At 40.5% G+C, this 14,065-nt stretch overlaps 1 protein-coding gene across 3 annotated transcripts; it reads right to left on the bottom strand.

The window, feature by feature from the left end:
- Positions 1 to 4,372: 4,372 nt before the first annotated feature.
- On the bottom strand, positions 4,373 to 9,287 carry LOC143441125 (von Ebner gland protein 1-like). Of its 3 annotated transcripts, XM_076928223.1 has the most exons (7): positions 9,087 to 9,279; positions 8,186 to 8,242; positions 7,459 to 7,592; positions 6,759 to 6,832; positions 6,567 to 6,674; positions 4,688 to 4,789; positions 4,373 to 4,574 (listed from the first exon to the last, which is right to left on the bottom strand). In XM_076928223.1, the coding sequence occupies exons 1-7, from the start codon at positions 9,249 to 9,251 to the stop codon at positions 4,561 to 4,563; spliced, it is 654 nt and encodes a 217-aa protein (XP_076784338.1). In that variant the 5' UTR covers positions 9,252 to 9,279; the 3' UTR covers positions 4,373 to 4,560. The 3 variants fall into 3 exon arrangements, with proteins under 3 accessions (XP_076784338.1, XP_076784340.1, XP_076784339.1); XM_076928225.1 differs by lacking the exon at positions 4,688 to 4,789 and having other exon boundaries at positions 9,087 to 9,287; XM_076928224.1 differs by lacking the exon at positions 8,186 to 8,242 and having other exon boundaries at positions 9,087 to 9,274.
- Positions 9,288 to 14,065: the final 4,778 nt, after the last annotated feature.

The raw sequence follows: 14,065 nt of genomic DNA on the forward strand, positions 1-14,065 counted from the left end.
AGAAGCCCACAGTTGAGAGACTTTGCATTTTTTAAAGAAAATTTTATTTTTTTTCATTATTGCAAATTATGAAGACTGTGGGACTTAAAGTTGATTCGGTTTTATATATTAGTATTAATGCCTACCTGACCGCTTCAGAAGAAATGAGAATGCAAAGGCTGTGGTTAAGTAATGATGAGTTTTTCCATCAAACTGATGGGTGGTTCATTGATCTGATTGATTTTTATGTCTGCTTGACACAAATCAAGACCTTTCTGAGAAGAATTAAACTCAACTGACAGAATTTCTTCATCAGACTGGCCTGTTAGCAAGTCTGTGAGTCATGTTCTCGATTAGCCAATGATGTGGAAAAGTCATTGTTGGCAGTACCACCCCTCTACAGTTGTTTCTAGGCAGTATAATAAAGCATGTTGGGCAAGTCAGTGAGCAGTACTCTTCCCTACATGACTTCGGCTTCTATTCTTACCTCCAAGGGCATGCTTTTAGTTCCTGCCTTGACTTTCTTCCCTCACAGATGGTGACCTGTAAATTCTAAGAAGAAATGAACACTTTTCTCCCCCATTTTGATTGGGTCATTTTTTAAAATCAAACCAACAGAATCCAATCCCTGATTCTCATGATTAGCAAGGAGCAGGATAGTGATTTCAAACTAGATGATTGAGAGAAAAAAACAAAGCAAAAGATATAGATTTGTTGGAAGAAAAAGGACCCTATGGGGGATGCTGTTATTGTCTCTGTAGAAGGAGCAAATGAGTCTAAAATCAAAACCAGAACTGGCATATGACTTGGACAAGATACCAGGTGTAACACTTCTCCACCAGGTTGAAACCACCCAAGTTTTAATGATCTCACTCCAAAATGGTTTCCACCACTGATGTCCTGTAACCTTCTGTCTCTAGCTCTCCTTATAGGTGTGTTGTTAAGGGTTCATTGTATTAACTATGCTTGCTTAGTCTATTGTGAGTTCAATTCCTGTAATTATACACAAGAGTGGCACATGGATGAGGAAGTTCCAAATGGAACAAGGTCAAGATCAAGTAGCTGGAGAAAGTATTGGTAGATTCAATGGAATTCCCTGAGTTAGCTGCACAAAGGGGACATTCAAATATAATTGAAGGAAGTGAAGAAAATTAGCCATAAAGAAAATGAAGTAGAAAAGAACTGTAAGTCAGAGAAACATTCAGTAGCATCTGGAAGGACCAAAGGGAACCTGACTGAGCCAGAAACATATAGGAGATGAAGGAAACAAAGACTTTATATTTGCTTTGAGTAAAATGTGTAGTTGAGGAATGAATGTGTTGACACAGTGAGGACATGACATTAAGAGTTTTATTTTACACTGATCTTCTAAAATTTAAAATTTAGTACACAGAAAAATATGTGTCTTTGTGGTATATTTTTTATGTATGTAGGTTGTTTTCTTCTAGTTTTTAGTCTTCTGAAAATATTCCTCCATGTTCTGTTGCCCTAACCCAAAGGGGGGTGAAAATGTTATTCAACCTGATGTTTAGACTGCAGGTAGGTCCTTTGCTGGGAGCCTCCTGGCCTGTAGCAGGTTGAAACTGGACACAGAGTAGGACTCTGGAGTGGCTTTAAAGACTGATAGTCTCAAGACATTCTAGCTCTCTAACTATACTGAAATGCTGATGATAACTTCTAAAAAGTCCTAAAAACTGCCTTGCTCCTTCTGAGGGTAAAAAGCTGCTGTCTTAAGTGATTGACACCTGTAGCCTAACAACAGTGGATTAAGTAATGTGGCCTTCGTTCTATCTCAGCAGGAACTGCATGGCTCTGACTTTCAGCCTGCTAGCAGAAGTCACAAGAAGAAAAGGGGATGCTTTGAAAAGTGATTATACCATTTAAAAAGTTGTAAATGGTTTCCTATAAAAGCTCTCTAAGAAAAAGGAAGAATGAAGTGAATAAAAATGAGGGAATCATATCTAAAATTTAAAATATCCAATAAAAATAGTGACTGAAAATGTATTCAAAGTAGAAAGCAAATACTTTAAGGTTCAATCATTGTTGACCAAGTATATGTATATGGATGCTTACAGCATACAGTTTTTGAAATATTCCTCATATAAAATATAGATAAGGTCAGCCATGGCAAATTTTAAAGGAATAAAACATGTTAATAATTAAAAAAAAGAAAATGGTGGATAAGGGAAAATTATTATTTTTCCTCTTTGTCTAAGAAGTTTTATTTCCAAAAGTGTTCTCCCCAGCTCAGTTTTGGCTCTTCTCTTTGTACTCAGCACTTATACATCTTTCAGAATACATGATCACATGTTAAAAAGTTGATCACAAGTTTACACAAATTCAAATCATAAATTAAATAAAAAATTTATCACAATTAATGTTAACAAACGTATCCATTAGGAGTAATTATCTGGCTAAACATTGATCATTTGTCACAGCTCCACAAGTTCACTAAAAGTTAAAAAAGAAACATGACTAAGTTATTAGTGAAGTTTTGTATAGATAAACCCAGTCGATATTTTATCTTCTGCCCTAGCACCTATAAAAAATTGTTAGTTCCCTTTTTATGCCCTTTGGTTAATTGTTTTACAACTTCTTAGCATGTGCTCAGAGTAGTAGAAAGTCTGGTTACTATCTAGAAGCAATTAACTGGTGACACATAGGAGACTGACAGAGTTCTCATTGCAATTTTGACTATTAGAAAAGGGATTAATAGCAGTACTACTTAAAAGGAGCTTAATAAATACTGATATAATTTTAAGAATTCTTATACGATCATTATAAGGAATTGATACATCATATATTTATCTATATAGCATATTAAAATACAGTACATCTTTGTAGGTCTGCAGAGATATGCTCAAATGGGTGGGCTAATACCTAGTGATTATCACATATGTTAAATAATAACAGGGAAAGCATATTAATAGCAGCAATCCTTCCTAAAATGATTTTCTCCTAGGCCTTGCCTACTCTATTTCCATTGTAGATTTTAATCTATGGTGCTCATCTCAGGAAGATCACCTGCTAGTTCTTAGCTTGTCCTATGATGGTTCCTGACAGTTCTTCCATTCTTCTCTGAATATTATATATGGCTGCCTATGGTGTTTTGGCCCCATGACATGATATAAAATATTCAGTGTCAACTGAAGTAGGAATTCCAGGCATGCAGAAAAGAGTAATCATTCTTGATTCTTGGGTGAGACTTATCAGTGGTGAGTCAACTTTGGGGTCACTAATTTCTTTTCAGAAACTGGTCCCCATGCCATGAATTTGAGAAAGATAAAGGAATTCACTGTCCAAGATGGACTTTCATCTAAGCATAATTAAGGTTGTCATTGATAGCCTGTATCCAACAAGAATAGTATGCTCATGTCTCCCAAGAACACCTCCTACAAGTCACATTAAATGGACAGGAACAACTTATCCTATGCTGCCCAGAAACTCTGTCTAGAACAGTTGGAGAGCAAAGCAACCTAGAAAAGTCATGGTAAATGTCTATGCTTAACATGATCCTGACCTATCTTGGAGCCCACCCTATAAAGATGTTCATCCTGGATCATCTGGGGTCCTTCTCTTCCTTCCACAGAGAACACATGCAATATTGCTGTCAAGCTATAACTGGTCCTGTAAAGAGACAGGAATAGATGGATTGACTTTTCACACTACATCTCTCAGGACAACATGGCCTGGCCTTCAGTAACCTTCTCCACATCTGACCCTGTGGTATTCTGAGTCTTGTCTTCAAAGGTTCCTGCTCACTAGGAATTTGATAAGGTGTTCCAGGCAGGAGCTGTATGCATTTTGTATGTGAATAATGTGTCCAGTAAAAGAATAATGATGTAAACAAAGAACAGACATTATCTCTGGCAACTTCTGTGGGGAATATGGAGGCCTTCCTCTCCTTGTGTCTGAATTTTATGACAGTTGAATTTGTTCTCCCCATTCTTGCATATTAGTTGTGGCCTCAGGCCACCTCTGCCCCTAAAGGACTTAGAAACCAGCACAAATATTTCTTAGAGACACTGGAGAATTCTTCATATATTCTGCCCTCCACATAATAACAGCAGAGGAAAACAAGAAAAATATAAGAACACTAGATAAGCTTGGTAAAAGAAACCAACATAGACAAATTATGCCTGCCTCACTGTGATCTATGACCTTAACGTTTTCTCCCTCAGTAGTTAGTAGGGAGGAAAGAGTGTTGTCCATTCTATACACACCCAGTTTGACTGATACTTTGCTCTATGACAATGTTTCCTGGGATACCCCTCTATGAAGATCTGTGAATACAAAAAAACACCTCTTTCCTTCTCTAAGATCATGCTCAGCTCTTATAATCTGTTTTCACCTGATTACCACAAAACTGGGACACACTATACTGTCACACATGTGCCAAAAGAAAGGGACTAGATTTATTGAATTGGTACACTGGGGGGGGGGGGGCGTCGATGCACTGAGATCTGACCAGTCTTGGCAAAAGGAAGGAGTTCTGCATTCAAGTTCAGAAGGTGGAAGTTGGTACCCTCCATTTGCTGAGTCTTTTCTGCAGTGCTTGCTCCATGCACCCAGATTCTCATATTACTCACAAGACTCTATTTGCAAAAACAGAAAAAGACAGTGAGTTAAAGAGTGCCTCTGTAGACATGTCTTACAGGGAAATACTGATCAGAAAAAAGGGGGAAATGAGAAAGAACTCAATCTCTACCATCACAAGGAGGGTTGAAGATGTCTGTTTTATTCAGGCCTGTATTCACCACAAATGTTTCATACAACTTCAGAGATTGTGGATTTACAACCATAGAACGACCTGTAGGATACATAGAGTGATAGTGTGTGAGACTGCAAGACCCCAGTCCAAGTAGCAGAGCAAAATAAAGCCTTGGGAAGTGAGGTACTCTTGCTACATAAGGCCACCAAGGTATCTCTTGGATTGTCTAGGACCTAAGAAGGCTCAGACCAAGGATGGCCCCAGATCAATGTTCCTTTAAGAATTCAGCCAGGTGATAGGAAAGGAATTACGTTTGCTTTGGTATGAGACATGTGTCTCCTCAACAGATGAGTCTGGAATAGGGGTGTAAGTCTCAAGTGGTTTGCTCACTATGTCTTCTAAGCAGAAGGATCTCACCCACATAACCATGGGGAGTGGAGGACACATACAGAATTCAAAGCACAGGCAGAAGCAGGGTACAGCCTACACCATCTCATAAAGAAAAATGCTGAGTTTAACAACTTTCTCATCATAAGTGGGGCAAGGGAGAGTTTCACCAGGGACTGGCCCCATCCATGCACTCATTTTACTATAGAACACTCCAGCCATGCCCACACTTGTGAACATAGTCCTGAGTAGCCCACCCCTGCCCCAAATACTTATAATTACAGAGAATCCCATGTGTCCTTATAAACTACAGGGCCAATACTGGTATTTTATGCAGAAGATGAAGGTCAAAAAAAGGAGCAAGACACAAAAGGTCTTACAGCACTAGAGACTTGGAGTGTTCACACCTTGAAGTGAACATAAGGACAGAAGACATTTCTCACAATATGTCAAACCTCTGTTCTGTAATACCTGAGTGACCCTGTTTACATTTCATGGCTGCAGAGTCTCCTTTGAAGACAAGTGAGAAACATAATAGGTAGGACAGTTTTCATGGAGTATAGAAGGGAAGCAGAACTGTTGGGAGAGTTCCTGGGAGCAAAGTGTTTGGAGAACACCAAAAGAGGTGTGAAGTGTACTTAGAGCTCTGGGGATAAATGTAGACCCCAGGGTTTCAGTGCTTCAGGACTATGAAAGTTAGGGGTCATGACTCCACCTGGCACTAGTGACCTCAGGAGAAAAACACATCATCTGTACCTCAGTATCCAAAACAGGCCTGTGGTAATGAGGACAAAGTGGGACAATGAACCATGACAGATGCTTTTTATAGGATATGACGAACAACCAGTCTCTCCAGAAACATACACTTGCCTATTCTTGCCTATTTTTTATTTTACCTGTTTTGTTTTCTCAGTAAGCTTCAAATTTTCTGAAGGAAGGAGAAATGATAAATGTGAGTTTCTCTCAGTCCCCCAGCACTATGCAAATCTATAAATTGACTGTCCTTGCAGCTTTTTTTCCTTCCCATCTCTTTTAAATTGGGACTGAGCTGTGAGTTCAGAGCCTCAGACCTGACTGCTCAGAGAGGAGCATGTGATGCACAATAAGATGTTCAGCAGGACTCTGGGCTCAACATCTGCTATCCAGAAAACACCACAATCTCAGGATGAAGTTAGTAATACCTGAAGCAAGGGAATCCTACTCAATGTCTTCTCAGAGGAAAAAAAAAAAAAAAACAATGTCAGGAAAGAAAAAGTTTCAGGCCTGAGTGAGTAGAGGCTAGACACAGACATGGGCACCAGTGAACCTGGGCATCAGGAGTGCTCATGTGACATCTGAGAAGAAAGGACAAGAACTTGCAAATCATTCTCTGCCAAATCCCCAGAGTGTCGGTGTTCCCAGGTGGAAAGTATACTAAGTAAGGTAGGAAAAATGAACCTACTCTGAATCCATTGACTCACAACATCATGAAAAATTCTCACATACACACCCATGAGCATTGTCATTATGTAGGTGGGATGTTTAAAGTTATCCTTGTAGTATGCCAGTGCGAAGTCCTCTGTGGTCAGAAAATAGATGGCTATGTAGTGCTTTGACCCTGTGGATACAGGATACAGCTATGTTCATTGGGTCCCTTTAGAAGTCTCTCTGGAAAAGCAGAGGTATAAATGTGGGAACTTACATGCTTGATATAAACCAGGATATTTTGGGAATTCATCCACATACTGCTTGAACAAAACACATCCGATCGGTTTCCTACAATAGAGTAGAAAAGTGACTCTTATTAGTGAACTTTCCTGATTTTTTCCCAGCACACATCATGTGCCAGACCATTACATCAAAAGAGAGACATTTCTCCCAACATCTGTGGGTCTGGAAGCAGCCTTAAAACTCAGCTGACCATGACCCTATATGATCCATGTGTGTTATAAGTCATACCCAGAGTAGCATAAAACACAGAAATAGTAAGTAATCCAATCCTTTCTTCAGGATATTGTCATACATGGAACACACCAGACCATTTTAAAAACAACCTGCACACACACACACTCAATCACCAAATATGTCTCCAAAGACACCTTTCAAATGACAGGAACTTGGACTGCCATAAGCCCCTCCTTAGTTTTCACTATCATAGAAACCATGAAAATATTGAAGGGCATTAGCTGGTCCTTGAGCAGAAATACACTTATGTTCAGCTAACTGTCCCTAGGAGCATCATTCCTGTGGTTAGAGAAGACACACGGTGAGTTGCCCAAACAACCCAAAAGGATTTTATGTTGCACTAGAGATCCTACTTGAGATCAGAAAGTATGTGTGAAGAGTAGGGTGAAGATGATTCAGCCAAGAGCAGATATATCTGCCAAAATATTCACACTCACATGATCTTCATTCTGAACTCCAACTTCCCAATAATATTAATGACAAATTTGAAAGGTGGCAGTGGGCTGGACTTCTTCTTTGCAGGAATAGGCATGTTCCCAGCCCAGCGAGTTATATACCACTTTCCTAGAAGCTAGAGAAGAAATCATACTTATGCCAGGATTCAGAGTCAAGAAAATTCAGGAAAATTGTTTCTAGGCTAGAGTAGAAGTGGGAGCAGAGGCTGTTCCCAGCCTTTCAGATTTGTGTAGCATTTTATTGCAGGCAGAAGGGCCCTGAGGCACTGGAAGGAGAGCAGGAGACTAGATCATAATTGGATCCTCTCTACCATTCTCAGGCAAACCCAGTATGAATCTTGAGAGATATGAGGTTCCTAGAAGAGTCTCTATTTTTTAACCCTTGTGGAAATTCTGAACAAGGAACTCAGGAGAGACACCCAAAGGATGAGGCACAATGTGGAGAGAACAGAGCTCAGAGTGGAGCAGTCATGACTGGAAGATTTCACCAAGTGCCCACAGACTGTGGGATCATTAATGACCGGCCACGTTCACTATACTCACCTGTCAACTGACCCTGCATTCCAGTCCCTGTTTCCCACATCAGTTATTGTTATTCATACAAAAACCTAATTCATTAATGTTTTCAAAAAACCTATTAGTACTCAATAAAGTCTCTGTCACTTGATACAATGACCTCACAGACATTAGCACATGAGCTTTACATCACCTCAGTACCTGCCTCCTCTTGGTCCTGATTTCTGTAATCCACAAAATCTTGACTCTCCTGTGCATGGGGACCCAAAGAGTTACAATGATTAGCTTTTCTGATTTTGAGGAAGGCAAGAAGGATAAAGAAATGGCATTTCATGTGTAAAGGACAGGGTGGAATTAGATCACCAGGCCTTGGTTGCTAAGATCATGAGAAGCAACTGCCCAGCTCATTGATTGTAGAAAGGATGTGAGGTCTCTGACTAGGGTGTGCAGCCTTGAAGGACACCCCAATGAGCTGAATTTGTAACTACATTGATGGACACATGTTGCCAAAATACAGATAACATTTGGTACAGATGCTCTTTGGTTTCTAGGGCAAACAGGTGGAAAAGGCACAACCATGCACCTCCATTCATCAGTGCTAGTGTGGAAGCCTGGCTGGACCTCTTACAACTCTTGCATCTTCTTAATAAGACATACCATATGTTGCTAACCACAACTTTTTGGGAAGAAAATCCTTCCTGACCTTCCCTCCCAGCAATGTTCAGCCCTCTCTAAACAGCAGTGATGGATCTGTGCACATTTCCTTATATGGTACTTTTGTTGGAAACAAATTCTGGAAAGACTCAATTTTCTGAATTGAAAAGGAGGTTCTCAGGAGCCACAGAATGACAGAGGAGGCACTAATCACTGTGGCAGAGTGGTGAGCCAAATAACTCTATGAGCCATCCCTCTGTGGTTGCCACACCACATAGGGAGCTGAAAGATGAAAATAGAGGCCATAGCCCAGCAGGAAAGATGCAGAATGTCACACAATTATACATGTGCATATTGTCAATGACCTAAGACACTCACTTAGTTCATGGTCATGACTCAATAGCCCCAGATTCCACTCTTTGCATTCACAGGACTCTCACCTTATCAGCAGAAGCAGGAAATGTACCAGCCCTGTAGGTAGCAGCATGAATCACTGAATCCATTTTATCTGCTGAAGTTACAGGGAGTACAGTTAGGACCACAGTCATCAAGAGCAGATTCATGATTACCACAGTGCATATGCAGTCCTTCCCTTCCTGCAGCATGTATATCCTGCACAGGCTGATACCCAGCCTCACTATTACAATGTCCATGTGTGGACCAACTGTACTGTTTTGTTTGGACCTCGTGGACATATGGTGTAGATTTCTGTAATTAGTCAGCTGGCTGAGTTATACTCATTCTGAGGAAGCCTTGTCAGGAAATAGAATGTTATCAAAATTGGAAGCATTACCTCAGAATCCAAAGCATGTGACTAACAAGGGCTCATGAGTTCCTACCCTTTCCAGATCCAGGTTATATTCCCACCCAAATCAGTCTCAACACTTCTTCACACTTCCCAGAACTTCTAGCTCCAAACAAACGCACTGGCCCATCTCCATGCAGCAGTTTTGGATGCAAAACCCTGCCCCACATGCACAATCCCCAGAGATTTTAGCTTTTGTTTGTCTTCACCATACTCTGTTTCCAGGGCACTGTCTTCCCTTCAGGCTCAGAAGGACTCCAATACATTCCTGACTCTGACTTTCCTCCCTGAAGCTTCCATTACATAAATCAGATGGGCTTATAGAAAGCCTCTAAATTACACTTCACCTTTTCTCAGAGATGGTCATTGCTCTTAGTCCTGACAATAGGAGTTGGAACTCAAGACAGAGTGAAATATCTTAGGCATGCCCAAATCCTATTGGTCCTGGGCCTATACTAAAACACATTGTAAACTCACTACCTAGCTTCTGTGTGCATGTAGATATATGTGTATATGTGCTCTTTACAAGTATGTGTGTTAGCCAGGCGGTGGTGATGCACGCCTTTAATCCCAGCACTCGGGAGGCAGAGGCAGGCGGATTTCTGAGTTCGAGGCTAGCCTGGTCTACAGAGTGAGTTCCAGGACAGCCAGGACTACACAGAGAAACCCTGTCTCGAAAAAACAAAACAAACAAACAAGTATGTGTGTTGAGAGCCATTTGTGGCTTCTCTGAAGCAAAGGAAAAAAGAAAGAAAAAGTCTGTCTGCCAGGCTGAGTCAAGGCATATCAGGGTCTGTTGTCAGATTGCCTGGCCTGCTAAAGCATAGAACAATAAAAGGAGGTGCACCTGAGGCTCAAGGCTAAGGGATGAAGATTCTGTTGACCTTGGTGAAAGGAACAGAAGTTCTGTTCAAATGTCCAAAATTCAAAGTCTGCTGAGATTCATATGATCTTTTAATTGTAATCCCCTTTAAAATCAACATTTAAAAGCAGATTACATAACTCTAATATCACAGGCTATATGTTACCATTCCAAAACTTCATAGTCAGGTAATACTGGATCAACACAGGTCCAAAAACCAGCTGGACAACCTCCAAAATCTGTATCTCCATGTTTGGTATCAAAGATCTTTTGAGATCTTCAACTGCTTTCTGATTTGTTGTATGTACCACAATTTATTTGGGGGTGGTTTTATTCTGATAAGATTTCTCCTCGGGAGGTAACCCTTAGCTCTGGCATCTCAACCATCTTGGGAACTCCAAGGCAACTTCAGCATTAAATCTTCTTGTTTCCAATGTCTGCGATCTACACATGATATTTTGGGTTCATTCAAAGGGTTTGGGTCACATCCAACTCTGCTCTCTGTAAGAATCCAGGCTCTGGTTGACTCCACTCCACTAATCCTGTTCTTAGTAATCAGCCCACATTTCTGGTATCTCCAATATGCTGGGCTCTTCTGCTGCAACTAGGCTTCACCAATAGGCTTTTACAGGTTCTCTTCATGGTGCCAAGCCTTTGCCTGACCCCTTTAGTCCTGATCAATGGCAACTGAGGCTGCTCTTTCACCAGTGGCCCTTCCTCACATCTCACAGTGCCAAGCCTCAACTGCTCTCCATGATTCCTTCATACCTACAAAACCAGTTCCACCTGGGTGATTTATACATGTTAGAAAATCCAACTACATCATAAGGTACAATTTTCGCTATCTCTAGAACAGAGTTCTTTGTGCTTTCGAAAATACCTCCCAGCTTCCATCTCAGTGATGATGGTCATTTCTTAATCACCATTAATTTATTAGCTCCAGCATCAATTGTCTCAGTAGTACCTTCTATTCTGGATTCTAAATCCAGAGCCACATGGCAAAAGCTGCTGAATTCAACTGCTTGATGTAGCTGTAACATGCTCCCCTTTTACTATAACATTATCACCAGCTTTCTATTTTTGAATTCCCTCACAGCCTAAGCTTGGTAATCCTGGAATGCAGGTTGATCTTGAACTTGGAGATCTTCATAGCTCTGTCTCTAGGATTCTGAGACTAAAGTGCCTGGACCTAAGCTTCTTTCTACTTGGAATTTACTCTCAACTCGGCTACCCTTGAACTCAGAGATCTGTTTTCCTATATGTCCTGGGGGAAAAAGACTTGTATTATTATGCCTGTACCTAAGTTTTTTATAGCTACTATTTCTCAAGATCTAGGTATAAAGCCTGTGTCCTCCATTTCTGGATTATAGTTAATTTCAGATTAAAACTCTAAATTAAACCAATGACCAGATGATAAAAATGCATACGTATAACTATTCCTTATTCAAAGGCAAATGCAAAAACACTAAAGTGACCTAGTGGGATCTTGTCCCTTTATTCTTTGAATCACACATTTTGTACTTTTCCTTTCAAAGCTTGCTCCTTTTTGACAAAAGGCTCTCCATAAGAGTGAACTTCAGTAACAGCACTACAGAGTTTTTACCAGGCTGTTTGAGACTTCCTTTGTCAAAACAATTAATGCAAATATCTCACCTTAACCTTGGGCAGACTCTTTGGACAATAGCAAAAAATCAGCTACACTCTTCATCAAATTATCATAGGTACAGTCTCTTGATCACATATTAACATTTTTCTCCTCTGAGACCTCTAGAACCAGGCTTCTACAATTCAAATCCCCCTTAGCAACAAAGTCTTTCATATTCCTACTGGGATAGCCCATTAAGCTCCACTTAAGCCTACCGCTGCTTTCCAATTTCAAAGTCTTCAAATCCACATTCTTACAAGCAAAAGTATGGTCAGTCTTATTACAGAAATATCTCAGACTCTGGTACCAACTTCATATCTCAGTTAGGATTTTATAGCTGTGAAGAGATACCATGATCAAGGCAACTCTGATAAAGTACAACGTTAAATTGGAGCTAGCTACAGGTTCAGAGGTTCAGACCATTATCATCAATGCAGGAACCCTGGCAATATGCAAGCAGACATGACACTGGAGGGTCTGAGAATTCTACATATTTTTCTGAAGCCAAAGAGTAGAAGACTGGCTTCCAGGTATCTAGAATGAAGTATATTCCCAGTATCCTAAAGCACACCTCCATGGTAACACACTTCCTCCAACAAGGCCACTCCTCCTTCAAAAATGCCACAACTCCTATGAGTACCATTTCCTGGAACAAACATATTCAAACCACAATACACTTCTTTTCCAAAATCTAAATGTTAGCATACAGATTAATGAGTATAGTTGTGTGGATTATTTTGTTATAATTTTATTCTTCTGAGAATACTCTTTGATACCCTTACCCAGAAGGATGTGGAGAGTCATTAAACCTGAAATACCTTCAGGCAGGTATTTCCACTCTTCCCTGAATTTTATATGAACTTCTGCCCAGGATGCTTATGGCCTGCTGGTTCCATGACATGCAGAGCTCCCAGGGACTAAACCACCAACCAAGGAGTACACATTGAGAGACACATGGCCCCAGCTGCATATGTAGCAGAGGATGGCCTTGTCAGGCATTAATGGGAGGAGAAGCCCTTGGTCCTGTGAAGGCTCAATGCACAAGTGTAGGGGAATTTGAGGTTGGGGAGGCAGGAGTGCATGGGTGGGTGGGGGAACATCCTCATAGAAGCAGGGGAGGGGAGTGGAATAGGGGGTTTCTGGGGGAAACTGGAAAAGGGGTAACATTTGAAATGTAAATAAAGAAAATATCCAATTATAAAAGGAAAAAAACAAAAACAAACAAACAAACAGAATAGAGAGTGTCAATTGAAGAAGGGACTCCAGCCATGCAGCTAAAAAAAAATTGTCCACCATGCTGCGATGAGACTTCTCTGTAGTGAGTCGACATTGAAATTATTCATATCTTTTGAGAAACCTGTCCCCATGCAGTACAAGTAAGCAAGACAAAATTATTGTTACTTAAGATGAACTTTTATCTAACTGTACCTAAGGCTATCATTAATAGACTCTATCAAGCAAGTTGAATATGCTCATGTCTCCCAATAACACCTCATACAAGGCCCATTAAATGGATAGAAGAACCTTGACCAATCATGCCCAAGAAACTCTGTGTGGAGCACTTGGAAAGCACAGCAACCCTGAAAATGTCTTGTGTCATGTTTATGCCCATCATGATTAGGACATATCTTGAATCCCCAGGCCATGAAAATGCTTATCCTAGATCAACTGGGGTCCCCCTTCTCTTTTTTCCACATAGAGCACATGCACTGTGGCTAGCAAGCTTTACTGGTCCTGTAGAGGGACAGAGGTCATATGAGCTGACTTTTCACAACTCTCAGGTCATGGTAGCTTGACCTTCAATATCCTCCACAGTCTTACCCCAAGATCTTCTCAATTATGTATGTTAATAATATGCCCACACAGAGAATACTGGTGTGAAAAGAAGTACATTGTCTCTGGCAACTTCTGTGGAGGGATAGGAAAGTCTTTGTTTCTGTGTGTCTGAATTTTATGACATTAAATTTTGTTCTCCCGATTCCTGCATATTGGTTGTGGGCTCAGGTCCACTCTGCCCCCTGGAGGGCTTTAGAAATCAAGACACACCTTTTTTAGAAACACTGAAGAATTCTATATATATTTTGCCCTCCACATGCTAGGAGAAAAA

Source organism: Arvicanthis niloticus, chromosome 2 (assembly GCF_011762505.2).
Source record: "Arvicanthis niloticus isolate mArvNil1 chromosome 2, mArvNil1.pat.X, whole genome shotgun sequence".
In the NCBI taxonomy this organism is placed as follows: domain Eukaryota; kingdom Metazoa; phylum Chordata; class Mammalia; order Rodentia; family Muridae; genus Arvicanthis; species Arvicanthis niloticus.

What these genes read in the sequence shown, in the direction of transcription:
- LOC143441125 (XM_076928223.1), bottom strand. Translation starts at nt 9,251, where the DNA reads ATGCTGCAGGAAGGGAAGGACTGCATATGCACTGTGGTAATCATGAAT. An exon ending in TCCTGGTTTATATCAAGCAT is followed by an intron (nt 6,675 to 6,758) that starts GTAAGTTCCCAC and finishes CTGTATCCACAG; the next exon opens with GGTCAAAGCACTACATAGCC. An exon ending in CATAATGACAATGCTCATGG is followed by an intron (nt 4,790 to 6,566) that starts GTGTGTATGTGA and finishes TGTATCCTACAG; the next exon opens with GTCGTTCTATGGTTGTAAAT.